The sequence below is a fragment of the Nothoprocta perdicaria genome, unplaced genomic scaffold (genome assembly GCF_003342845.1).
Source record: "Nothoprocta perdicaria isolate Ctin4 unplaced genomic scaffold, notPer1 scaffold_1, whole genome shotgun sequence".
Classification (NCBI taxonomy): Eukaryota; Metazoa; Chordata; class Aves; order Tinamiformes; family Tinamidae; genus Nothoprocta; species Nothoprocta perdicaria.
In genome coordinates this window covers 4,304,511-4,318,613 of record NW_020454093.1, presented here as the reverse complement: position 1 = coordinate 4,318,613, position 14,103 = coordinate 4,304,511, and the positions used below count along the sequence as shown (strand labels likewise).

General features: G+C 39.1%; 1 protein-coding gene across 2 annotated transcripts in view; it reads right to left on the bottom strand.

Moving 5' to 3' along the window:
* PDE8B (phosphodiesterase 8B) overlaps positions 1-14,103 on the bottom strand; it is a 57,128-nt gene that overhangs the window by 8,225 nt on the left and 34,800 nt on the right. For both annotated transcript variants that reach the window (XM_026036579.1, XM_026036587.1), the window contains exons 7-15: positions 13,168-13,246; positions 12,620-12,760; positions 11,404-11,492; positions 10,674-10,734; positions 5,561-5,612; positions 2,940-3,017; positions 2,088-2,164; positions 886-1,050; positions 29-74 (exon numbers count right to left, since the gene is read on the bottom strand). In XM_026036579.1, the coding sequence (XP_025892364.1) occupies positions 29-74; positions 886-1,050; positions 2,088-2,164; positions 2,940-3,017; positions 5,561-5,612; positions 10,674-10,734; positions 11,404-11,492; positions 12,620-12,760; positions 13,168-13,246 (788 nt within the window). The remainder of the gene's footprint in view (positions 1-28; positions 75-885; positions 1,051-2,087; positions 2,165-2,939; positions 3,018-5,560; positions 5,613-10,673; positions 10,735-11,403; positions 11,493-12,619; positions 12,761-13,167; positions 13,247-14,103) is intronic.

Sequence of the window (14,103 nt, the reverse complement as noted above, 5' to 3'; positions counted from 1 at the left end):
TAAAGGGAAGTTTAAGAAGACAGCTTACTCTTAGAAAACACATACTCGTTTCCTGACAGTCTTCTCAAGCCATCCTGAAACAAGCAAGATGTGAGTTTAGACAGACACGGGACACCTGCATGATGGCACACGACACGTATTCTCTTTAGGCACCGGGTACTGAGAGCATGGCTGCTAATGCTGCCTTTTGAGGTCTTCTGCCACGCAGACAGAACGACCCAACAAGGAGGCTGTAAAGCTCAGTTCTGTCTTCTCTCATTTGGCAAGTTTGACAGAAGTGATAACTGCTTTCATCTGGACTCTAGAAAAGAGATCTGATATTGTGCACAGCGTACTGTTCAGTGTCTGTACCTTGCTCCTTTTGTTGGTATCTGCAGGACATCATCATTCATATTAACCAATACAATTTATTTTTCATTTTCTTGCTATTATTTTGGCAAGGAAACAAAACAAGGCAATCTATGATAAAATCTAACAGTCTCTCTTGGTAAGGCAGTATTGCTGATGCCAGGAAACTAAAGTTAGAGCCTGATAAAAGTAAAACTCAATTTTACTGTTGTCAGCTAGTTCTTGGGTATCTCTCTACTGCATCATCTAAAAAGTATCTCCTTCAGACAAAGCAGATTAGATGATACGGTTTCTCATAGTACCCATGTTCACTTATATTTGAGGATGAAAGCAGCTAGTGGACTAAGACATACCCATAACACACCTTCCTATGTCTTGGTGCCTACACTTGGTAGAGAGGCCAAAATACTAAGCAGTGAAATTGTGATGAACTGCAACCTCTCCCTCCCATTGCTGGTGAACTTCTAGCCCAGAAAACCTCTGAACAGTGATGCAGGATACTCGTAGAGTAACTTAGTCTTTCCTCATTTTACTCACAGTCATCAGTCCTCCAACAAGATCACTTGTGTGAGGATCTTCATCTTTGGTACCTAGCTGTGGGGAGTAAAGTTCTGTTGTGCGCAAGATCTCCAGAACTCTGTCCAAGGCCTCTGCTACTGTGATGGGGCTGTTTTCCTGGGCAGCATTAATTATATTAATAACCTGAAAGCAGATTAAGGAGATGGGTGAACAGGAGTGAAGTCTACTTTTATCTTACTACAAAATCAAACTGATGGTGAATTCTTTATGTTATGCTACTTTCCATTTAACAAATCCTATGTATTTCCCTCCAACCCCCTGAGTACGACTATGAAAATGTAAATTTATGCTTGATTCCTAGTTACCCAGCTGCTGTTTTTAACGAGCAAACTGCTATGAAGGGGCAAAATAAAGGAGGGTGCAAAATATCTTGATAGATATACAAACAACTGGCCATGTGACAGTCCTTCAACATAGGTAGGGCTATTGAAACCCAGTCAAGCAGCCCCTAGAGAATAAAAGGATTGTTGGACATGATTCAGGTATCTTGATATTGGATGTAAAGGCTTAACTTATTCAACATGGAAAGGAAGGGCAGAGAGCAGCAACAACTGGACTATGGTTGAGGCTCTTCTGTCGTTCACAAGGCATCTACAGACCTCCCTGAAGGTTTGTGAAGATATTGGGAGTGAAAGAAAAGGAAAGGAACCAGTTGCTCCATCAGACAGATTTGCGCTTGGAGGAAAAGGGCTCAATATGATGGAAAAGGAAAATTGAGAGAATGGAAAAATGGCATGAGGGTGGAAGATTGAGTGAACAGCTGTTTGAAACAGCAGAATTTGGATAAAACACATGGAAAAGAACAAGCACTGGAAAGCGGATGACAGGATGTGGAATGATTAATAGTAGAGACTGCTGGAAGTAAATGTCCTCCTGCACAGGCAGAGCCCAACAGAGTAGCGGCCTCTTCCTGCCACAAGCAGCACAGCTGAACAAACACAGCAAGGCCACTCTTCCTGCTTGTGTCTATGGCTAGCAATGAGATGCATAAAGTTGCAAGTAAGAAAGAAAAACAAGACAGATATGACAGATATTATGTCAGATAAAAGGTGCAGTATATATAAATCCTTTGACTGTAAATACTGCCATTAATTACATGTTTCCCTATAACAGCAACTCTAAGCTCTGAGTTTGTGAAGCAAGCAATGCTCAGGACCCACCTTTGTGATAGGAGCTTCTATAGTCATCGAGTGGATCCTTGCCATCGATGAGTACCGGCGAGTTTGCAAACTCGGGGCTGCCATTGAAAAGAGCACTGTTGACATGCTGCAGAGTGCAAACCATATGATGCTATCTAGGGTGTGCCAAACTGCCATTAGGGAACAGCACGACAAAATCCAAGCTTGTCTGCCGTTTCTCCATCTCCTCTTCTCCCACTCTTCACTATTTAATTTCTCACAACAGTACTTATCTCCTTTGTAGCCACCTCCCACTTCCACTGACTGTCGGATACATCCTTTGCTCCATCATGTCCAACAGGTGCCACTGTCTGTTTGCAAGCAGATCCCTGCATGCCATGGCTTCTCCTGTGCCACTGCGTGCCAATCTCACCCCATTGATGGCAGCTGCTCTGCTGAAATCCATCACTGCTTCCTGTGAGCACTGTATACCTCAGCAGAAAGACATCTCTGCCACCACCATCCCAACCTGGCAGCCAGGCACAAATGGGAGCAGGAGCAGAAGTGCTGTTCTCAGGTAACCAACAGAAATAGATTCCTTCATGTCCCACTCTCTAATGAAATTAAAATACTATTTATGGAGCACTCTTTATGAACTACTCTACTTTGTAAAGGCACCATGCACTGCCGTGCATCTACACGGATGCTCATGATGGGGCAATGATTTATGATTCAGAATAAAGAGATTTTTAAGAAGTTACAAGAAATTAGAGAAACCTCTGCTTAATCAGCTGTAGATCTGTCTAGCTCCTCTTTCATTCTGCATTTCTATTGCATAGGGCAATAACATTCTTTATTTCTAACCTTCGTTTTCATAGGATTCTACTTTCTTACCGTCACTACTTTGAGATGTTATTGACTTAACATCAATCGAGTCTTTTCTCCTGTTCTTGCATCTGAAGGAATGGGATTCTGCAAGTACAAAACAGAAAAATATTTAAAAATGTGCCTGTAGGAAATACTTCTACATTCTCTTCCATCCTAATAATTACAAAGATTAAATGACCTCAACAATATCACATAAGAAGGGGAATATTGTAATGACTACACTTCAGAACAAGAGATATAAACACTGCGCCTGCCAACTTACAGTAACTTGTCTAAAGTCACCTGGGAAGTGGTTTATTAGGAAAAGCAAGACAATCTGCTGAATAGTGGACTCACTTCACCTAACTTTAGTTGTCTAACAGCAGCAGGCTTTCAGATTGTCTTGGTTTAAAGCGTTATCAAAGATGCCTCTAAAATAATGGGGACAGACTGGGGCATAACCAGAGATCAGTTCAGTCTGCTTTAGGAGGTCTGTCTCAAGTAGGTGGGTTAAGACACCTCCTGCAAGTTCCTTTTACTCTGCACTGACCATTGAACAAGTCTAAATCTTCAGGATTAGGTACCTTTGGCTGCCTAGGAATTTAGCCAAGTGAGAAAAATCCCACCTTGTTGCATACACTTCCAGCCCAAGTACAAGAACTCTCTGGGTATGAAGGGGCTGGAATAGCTTTTGTTTTTCACTTCAGTAATTATTTGTACCCTGAGTTTAAGGGAAAAAAATAGAGTTATAAACAATCTGCTTAGTTACTAATAAAATTAACTGCACACCAAACTGTCATTCTTGAAACTGCCATTTGGTTAAGCAAGAGAATTCATCACATCCAGACAAATGCAAAAGCCAGATAAAACTTACTCATACAAACGCCTGGCTAGATTCCCAATAAATAAATTTAAAATTTCTCTAAACTTTAGAGTCTGCACACTCTCTTGTGTTTATAAGAACAACTATCCCAGATATCTCTTGCAAAGATACACATCTCTCTGCAAAGTCTCTAAAGTACAGACTACCTGAAATGTCGCTCAGATATCAGGGACAGAAAATTTTCAAAAAGAAATTCAAATGGAGTATTATGTGAAAGGTCAGAATTATCATAAATTGATATTCTCCACATAAATGCAGAAATCTAGGTTACAAGATAGAATTTATGTGGTGTGTCCTTAACAAAATTAAATTTCATCCAATGCTCCAGAGTTTAAAATATATCAAGTTTAAAAGTGGTTGAAATGTAGTTTCTATGTTAAGGATTACTTTTTAACCAAAATTTTACAAGTAGGTTTGAGTCTTCTTGTTTTGCTTTAGACCATATTGGAGAAACTGAAAGCACTTTCTTCTGCTGTACTTCTGGTGCCTGTTGCAAACACCACTTAGATTTATTCATCCAAGTGCTAGGCATACTTAATGCACATTATTTTATTGTTTTATTAATTTATTTGGTAGCTCTTCTCTTTTAAACTCCTTCTCTGTGTCAGCATACGCAAGAGTTTAGCACAAGGCACTTGAGGGAGCCTGACCCTTGCACATAAGCACAGCTGCAGGGTGGCAGCAGACGGGATATTCGTTGGGTGTTAAACAAACACCAACCCGTGAGCTGGAAGCTTCGCTACTGCCGCCCAGAGAGCCACATAAAAGCTGCTCTATGCCAGGCTGCAGCTTTAGATGCAGATTTCTCTTCAAAACTTTGGTAAAAAGGTACCCTTCTCCTGGCGAGTACATCTCCCCACCCAGATGTGCTGTGAAACACACTGTTGCAAACAGCAGGATCATTGTGCTACCCCCACAGCACGTACTGCCAGATGCCTTCAGCTGCTTCTAGGCATTCCTTTTGGCAATACCACAGCCAGGGGACTTCAGTGAGAGCTGTCCTTTTCCAGTGTACCACAGTCATCGACATGACTTCAAGTCACGCGTTTGCCCGCTCTTCCTGAAATCTGTCACAGGAACAAGTGACTCTAAATGCCTCAATCTGCAGAAGTCATCAGTGAACTAATAACAATTCTGTTCCAGTGCTCTGCAACTTGATTCTCTGGCATTTCTACCTTCCCCTGTCTTCAGACTCCATATCCAGGATAGAAACAGTGAGAAAGAAGAACAGCAATTATCACAGGAACAAGTAAAGAGTCCAGCTCAGCATGGATCAGTTCTATTGGCAATGAAAGTAAGGAGAATAGCAAACTGCACACATTGTCTCTCCCCTGGTCCCCACTTTTGTGGGGTTCCCTGGTTCCCATACTTTTGTACCACTAAACTCTCCAATGTTCCTACATACTCTTATGCTACTTAATTTAAAAAGCAGGGGATATCAAGCTGTCACTTCCCCTGCTCTTCAATGTTATGTTTTTCCATGGGAAAGCCAGGAGCTGTCTGACAATGTGCTGCAATGTGCCCGCTGCTTGGGACCGGGAAGGACTTCAGGTGCTCGAGGTTAGCGGACATGAGAAACTGTTCACTCAGAGTCAGGCAGCAATGCTGCATCTTACATGCACCCAACTCATGGTGGCATCAGCCACAGGTCATCTTTTTTGACCACAGACCTGACTCAGCAGTGAAGAAACATTTCATACCGATAAAGACTTTGGCCACTGTTTCAAGCATGCATGTACATGAAGGTAAATGATAATATTCTGACCTGACTGAGAATTGTCCCCTGCATATTTCTCATCACGATGGCTCTTGTAGAGCTGAAGATCCATCAGGAGATAAAAAAAAATATGTAAGGAAAAAGAATACAACAAGATTTTGAAAGAACAAAATTCAACACCAACCGTATCTATTTTTATTTAAAGACAAAGTCTCCTCTTTAGGTGTAATTAGATGTAGATAACTAACATGAGAGTAAGCAAACATACAGTGCAGGAGGTCACAAATACCATAGTGCTTTTATGTGCTAGGCTCCTGCTTAATGCCTGTGTTTTCTCCTAGAAATGACATTCATTTTCAAATAACATTTTAAGGATAAATCCTAAATAAACCTGAAAGATTTCAGGAATAAAATGCAAAAAGACAAAAGATTCTAAAATGTCATTCATTCTTGTCCTTTGTGCAGCAATTCGAAAAGCATTTTCTTAACTGGAAAATTAAGAAAAACAGAAAAAAATCCATAAAACTTCAGAAAAACTCCTAAGCAACCGAAGGATAGAGATAGGTGTAAAACACCTCTCTTGCAGGAACTCTCCAAGAAATCATGTAGCTCAAACACTGTAAAACCAAGAAAGTTCATCATTTAGGGTACACGGACACATGGCATCTGAACTGCTCGCTCTGGTTCCAGAGTGGAGCTTATCTCAGAGAGCCTGGAAATTTCTCTCTCTCTCTCTCTCTCTCTCGTATGATTGACAGAAAACCTTGACTCATTCCTCTGAACTGCCAAATAAAAAAAAAAAAAAAGCAAACTTCATTCCTGCTTTGAATACTTCTCTTACCCCTTCAGGAGGCATGACCTGAAAAAGCCACATAAGGTAAGCTATGAGGGCAGTTACAAGGTTAAACTTCAACTGACATGTTCTTAAAAGGAGACACAGCACCTCTGCTATAAATTTATGAATGTGCAAACACTGGACTCGATCCTGCCAGATCCCAGTACACAAAGCAGTATTAATCATTACTTAGGCTTCAGTGCATGGAACTAGCCACATGAAAAGTCAATTCCCATTCATAAATCTTTCCTGCAGGAACACTTACATTGTCAGATGTATTTTCCATGCATAAATCTAACATGCTTATTTTTTTGTATGTGATAAATCTAGCACAGAAATCCATGAAAATTCCTACACAGCAATTTCTACCTGTACGGTGAGAACTCTCACAGAGGCTGTCAGTAATGACAAGGAACACGTCAACAGTATTTCATGTGAAATAATATATAATGATACAATGATGCTTGTAGGTCTACATACAGTGCCTGAATGTTGAATGCCAAGACACTTAGAATTACATTGACATGGTGAATGACAAATCCTTTGGATCAAAATTCAAATCATGGCAGCTTTTACTGCCGAGTAACTAAGTGGTCATCGATTTCCTCTAATCTGTCCATAAAGAATTATCTTTGGCTTGAAGAAAAACCTAGTAATTTTTAATGCAGAAAGAAGTTCTACTGCTACAAATACTTAGGCATGGTTTTAGGATTTAATTAAATATATGACTGCATTAGGGACTTAATTTCTCCCCCAAAAAAAAAATGTTTGGAGAAGAAGAAAAGAAAACCACATAAATTGTATTTGCTGCAAAAGATGCTTTTATAGATTTTGAAAAAGAAAAAGAATAAATAAATATTTAAGTTTTAGAAAAATGTAACACACTTTTGCTTTACTGCTAAAAATGTCCATATGGCTATAGAAAAGTAGTTACGAGTTTTATCACAAAGCACTATCTCTTTAAGATGTAATTAAATACAACGACTGTAATAACTGTCATGTATACAGCTCATCACACAATGGTATCATGATGACTGCAGAGATGTCCAGCGGAATTTTTCCAGCTTTATCCAAGGAGGAGCCGACACCAGAATCAACTCTAATTTCTGGGGGTATTTTTCAGAGCAAACCGCCTGGTATGACCACAAGTGCACTGTGGAGGCTGATGAAGCAGTCCTGGAGAAGAGCGTGCACAAGACAACCAAACCCGTGGCCACCAGCTACCCTTCTGAGATGGGTATTTCGGCTAAAGCCAGAAGGAGTGAGCGCTCTGGGAGCCGGCTTCGGGGGTCCAGGCAGGGACCTGGTGCCCTGCAGACGCAGCTGGCTGGTGAGCGCCGTGTCTGGCACATAAGGCCATGGAAGCCATTGTAATACAGAGAAAACCGTGAATTGACAGCACTGTGCTGTGGGATCACAAGCCAGGTGGATGTCCTATATGAGGCACGAATCTCGACAAATTAGGCTAGTATGAGTGTTCCCACTCAAGTGCTGTCAATCCATCACAGGTGAGAGAGGAAGAGGATGGCACCCTGAAAGCTTCACAAACTGTACCCCCAGCACCACCTGGACAGGACAGAACAGCTCTGCAAGATGCAGAAGTTTGGCACTATATGTTATGGAGGCTCCTAGCACGGCTAAGAGAGGCCTTCTGGCCACTGGAAGCTGCAGCCCAAATGCTGGCCTATCCATACCTGTGTGTGTTCCCTCACCTCAAAGGAAACCAAGCCAAGCCCAAGCTATTCACGCTCCACCGTGAGGACCAGTCCAGTGGTGCTCTGTCTCACCCTAAGCAATCTGCAGTGCCTGCAGCCACACTGACAACTTGCACAGCTGCTCTCTTATAGAGGATGTGGGAAGACACTTTTCAGGAATGTAGTGATATAAAACAGCAGGGCCTTCCTGTAAAAAACAGGATATAAAACAGCAATCCCTTCCTGCAGGGCCTGAGTGTGATTTCTGGGAGGGCTGCATGAATCGATGGGACAGGTCACCTGCTCTGAGACCAGACAACAGACGTGTGAGCAGTGGGCTGGCCTCCACTTGCGATCCTGATCTACTCCATCCTTGACAAAGTCTCATTTAACCTCGGTGCAGTTCATCTCCACTGCCTAAGGAGCAGGAGAAAAAGAAAAATGGCTCCATTTCAACAAAATCTATACCTGTGATTTTATCCTCCGCTGTCTCTACTGGAAAACTGACCGCTATCAATTGTCTGATCTCTCAGTCCCTAAAAACATTCCTCTCCGCATCACAAATGCAACTCCAAACATAACTCTTCCTTTCCCTGACAACTTTTCCAAGAGGATGGGGTACTATACTGGAATACTGTAGTATAGAAAATTACAGCTATAAGGTGTACCATCAAAATGACTGATTTAAATTTTATATCAGATTTTAAATCTCTGAAATTATATTAATTCCAGTGTCTCATTATATTCAAATCCCATAAATTATATTTATATTAATATTAATTCAATAATTGGCGATAATATCTGTCCATCAAGCTTTTTCTGGATTTTCAGTCTGTCTCACTAGCTGTTTCATCCAAAATTTAGTTAAGACATTTTTTTCACTTTGGTTGAATTACTGTTTGCCACCAGAGGGGGCAAAAATGCCGAGTCTGAAAATAGAACAGAACTAATCTCATCAAAGTATTACTGCTGCAAGAATAATTTTAAGCATTATGTATATAATATAGGTATTATTACGCATCACTAACACTAACCTATCTAAAATTAGAAAACAAAAGACAACAAAATCCTTCAAGACACTGTTAAAATTCTCTTTGCAGCAACACAGAATGTGATTCGCTACTATAAGCGGGAGAGACTTCCATTAGAAAAGCGAAGAAAATAATTATAGAGTGAGTTGTTCTGGATTTACCTTAATTTTATCACGAGGGACCTTAAATCTTAAATCTCCCCAGATTATACATTCTCTTGGGCTCTGATCTTTAATCTTTGTAGCTGACCCCTTCTTAGATCTCTAAGAGTTCAAAACCCTTCAAAGCTCATATTCTCTGGGCTCTCCAGAAGTGTAAGGATCCTCAGGCCTGCCTATAAACACAGTCCATCAGGGCTTTATTTACCAATAACCATTCACAGATCAATACTAAAATCGATAAATGAATAGAGGTAATAATATGAAGATTTTTAATCTGTTTTTCTACCCAATTTCCTAAGTAAAATATCATTCTTGAGCAAACTTGCTTTGACAGATCAATGAAGATGAATCGAAGATGAGAACATAAAACAAAGACACTTTTATCTATATTCCTACTGCTGCTTTTTACATATATGAATTGTTGTAATTACTTTGTACTGCTTATGTTTCATTACGAAAATCACATCTACACTTCCCTGAATCACTCTTTCAGATGGGTTTGTACTACAGAAAAAAATTATTACCAAACATCTCATTGTCAAATCAACATCAAAGCAACTGTAAGCAGAACAAAATCAAAGCTGATATTTTATTAATGAACTAAAAAGAAATACAAACAACTTCAGCACTTCTTCGGTTTCAAAAACCTCTCATGCACTAGGCTGAGCCCATTTAACAACCTGCTATTGTAAATGATACTTTATCATGAATGTATGTTTCTAGTCCAAAGCTGAGGTCACTTTAATGTATTTTCATCTCTCTTAGTGATAGAGGTTCAAATTTCTCTTGAAATTTATGCATCTCTCCCCCTCCTCCCCTCCAAAAAACATCTGTGCATGGGGCATGGTATCAGCTAACAGATCCAAATTTTATAAACCCCAGCTATTAACTTCTTCCAACAGCAGAAGTTTTCCAATGGCACAGTAATATGGAAAAAATTAATATATTGCAGAACAGGCATCTAAAGATAGAAGGAATCACCTAAATACATTTTAAGCCCAAATGTCCCTATCTACATCTAGCTAAATCATCTAGGTGAATTTCTAGTTAAAACAAGATTCATGGAAATGAGTGATGTACCCCAAACACATGCTAACAGCTATGCTTCATATGCTCCTTACTTTCCATCTCTTGTTGCTAAAGACTACTACTAAAGATGGATTTTGATCCTTTGCTCAGAGAAATCCAAACTTCCTGAATCTTCGGACTTTATACAGTATTCTTGAGGCTAAACAGGAAAAAATGAGTTTCTGCAGACCTACATACAAGGGGAGTGGCCAAGAATATCAAAACAAACAGCAAAACACAAATACAAAAGCTCTCTTGCTTGCTCAAACAATGAGAATTGCACTATTTTCCAGAAGAATGTGATATTTATTTCTAAAACAAAAAAAAAAAAAGGCTTACTAAGAGGAAAAATGATGAAATTTATGACAATACCTGTTTGTTATTTTCATTGGTACAACGCAGCCTTTTGAGTGACACAAAGTGTCTAATTTTCCTAGCAAAAGAATAATCAGTTGTTACCACATCAAATGGTTATGAGAAAAGTGAAATGATATACTGCTGTTTTCCTAAAGCAAAGCTCTTGATGTCTTTATGAAACCAGATATCAAAACCAAACAGAGTACTAATCAACGAGCACTCCTTCCAAGATTTATGTTTTTGGCCCAGGATACTTGATTCTTTTCCTCCTGCAGGAATTCACCTGCACATCTGGGAGCCTAATGTGGCCGTATGCATACAATGCACTGTGAAGGTGCAAGTGCATACAAGCACGCGCACAAACACGAGAATCACCCAAGTGCTGATACTTACAAATGGCTTAGTAGAAGTTTGGATAATGCAGAATAACTGCATAAATAAGGCACAGTAACGTGTACCTAAACTTCAGTTTGTAGGTATCTGGAGTAGTGACACTATTCATTGTTAGGATTTTATACACAGTTCTGTAAGCCGGCATGTGACAACACTGAAACAGACAAACATCACCAAAAAGCGTGACCTTCTGAACATTACTTCTTCTCTCTGTATACTGACTACAGTCAGTAGTTTTATCACTATCCTGCTACTAAATACATAGGGGGCTCATGCCAAACTCACAAGTAGGAAAAGAAGAGAGAAGAATCTAAAAATGAGAAAGTAACTGTATTCTGGGCAAATTAGTTACCCTCCTTGACCAATCACGGGTGTTATCTTCACATGCTGCTGGATGCTGTCTCCTGATTTTCTTCGTGCATAGTAAACCCCTTGCCATTCCTAAGCAAACAAGCAGAGAATACATAAGAACACTTAGCTTACATTCAAATATTAATTTATTATTAGAGTCCTATGTAATAAATGAGAACATATTATTTGGTTTACGTTTTAAAATAGAGTAAAATGTATTAATTCAGCATATCATCTTTAGTAGACATGTACATACCTAAGAATAATTTTAAAATTGTTTCAGGTACTCTAGCCATTCATTCCCTTTCCATTCCCACTGCTATACCAGAAAGCATAAAGAAGATTGAAGACCAACTAGGGGCCATACATACACAAGCATTAAGCAGTAAAGTGACAGAGAAATACAAGACTATACTCTAATATGAACACAGGGCTTCCCTACTCCTACTGCCTCAAAGAAGATGTTTTTAACTTGGCAGCAGAGTAAGATGAAGTAAGGAACTGGAAGCAAAATCAGGTCTTTCATCCCTATCACATCCAAAGCCTGAGACACTACGTCCCAGTGAGAGAGAGCAGAGGGCCACTAAGCAGGCAGCACTAGCAGGTGGGCAGCCTACAGCAATGAGAAGCAAGAGTGGCCTGCAGGTACTGCTAATGAACCAAAATGAACCTGCAGACTCAATGCAATGGCTCCCTAAAGCTCAAGCCACTGCTCAAATGACTCAAAAATTGAAAAACATCTCACAGCTTGTGATGCTGAAGGGGGCAGGGAAGGACTAGAGGTATTTCTTCAATCTGCAGGAGATGGGACAAGGACCTGTTTCTGTATTAGGGGCTATATGGCCACAAATGCACAGCCTTGTTGTCATAGTCAGGTGACGTACCACTGGCAGCAGAGCACTGCATGGTGCAAGGCAGCTATCTATTCACAGTCAGAAAATGCAGCTGGTATTGGGTGCTAATATATTTCAGTCACAGCAGATTATGACCAGTGTTGCTTTGAGCATGCTGTCAGTGAAGGGTCTGCAGTTATGACAGAACTGTTAAACCTTTTGCTTGGATGACGACACTTCTTGAGACTGACTAAGGGACAAAAAGTATGTACGTCCCAACTTTTAACCTAGAGCATTTAACCCCTGCTTTTAATCCTAGAGCATTATAAATAAAGCAGATTAAAAACCTAAATATTGTACAGCCCTATTTTAAAATGTACTTACCTTTCCTTTTTTAATAAATGTGTTGATAGTGTCTAAAAGATCTGCACGGTTTTTATCACTTTTTGGTAGTTCAGTAAGTTCCTTGCCAATAAGCTCTCCCTTATGATACCCCATCATCCGTTCAAAGGCTGGATTAACATACTGTCAAACAGAAAAGTACTTTAGCATAAGGTGGAAAAGAACATACTTAAAAGATATTTACTTATGTAAATTTATTAAAGTATTAAAAGATATACACGTAAGGCCATAAAATGCCTATAGCTCAGGCCTTTTTACATTTAAAATATTACACAAGTAGTAAGATATTTCTGAAAACATAAGTAACATAAATATACCAGAAAGGAGCACTTAAATAAAGTTACTAAAGTCTTAAAAATTCAGTCAGCGTTAATAGGTAACATGCAGAGATAAGCCAACTTATTGCACAGAGCTTTCTTAAGGACAACAAAACTAAAATATCAAAATAAAACAAGAACTACTGGGCAAAGATCTTTTTGGGATTCCTCTCTTCACATTTCATAAAATCATTGGCTTTTTTTCCCCCCTACCTGAATGACATGGTCTTCACTGGTTATTTCTATAGCTTCCTGACAATGGTCTAATGCTGTAAACACTGCATTACAAGCCCTGAAATTAGTAAGTGGTTCATATTAGTTTTATTGTTAAAATACTTTGCTTGTCATAAATATATTACTACATTGTATTTACTGGTATATGGATCACAAACTAGTACACTGTTTTGATTAAACTATATAAACACCTCCACTACGACCATTTTTTTTTCAGGAAATTCAGCTTCAGACATTCCTGTTCATATATTTTTACTACAGATCACATTTAAAAATCGTTCATGTGGGTTAATAGTGGGTTTCTTTTTCCAGAGACTGTACTAGACAGCAAAAACTAACATTTAGCAGTAAAAATAAGATGTGACTTTGTGTTGCTACATCAGAAAAGTTTTGTAATCATTAAAGATAATGAACACAAAAATCATTGCAGCACATATTTACAACATTTTCAGTACAGGAAATAGTTTCAAGTAGCTGCAATATAACAAAATTTAAACATTTTTGTTGTTGTTTAGATTTTGAAGAAACCATAACAAAGCCCTAGTCACAAAAATTTCACTTTTCTTTCCTCCATGTAATAATCCAGTGACTTAATTTCTGCACATCCTGATCTTGAATAAAGGTTAAAATGATCTCCATTTCCAAGGCTTTCTTTCATCTAATACAGTAAAACAAAACTCTTACCTCTTTGCTATAGCTTTAAATTGCTCCACAGATGAATAAAAAATCTTTTGCTCTGCTTAAAGTATAATATACCAGTGTGGGATTAGCAGTAATGTAGGCTCCTAATATTAGAAATCAAACTACAATACACGGTAAAAGAAACATCCCAGACATTTCTGCTCTGATAGATGCCAGAAGTTTATCTTTGATTTGGACTAAACACAAATTAATTATCTTTTATGCATATCCTTC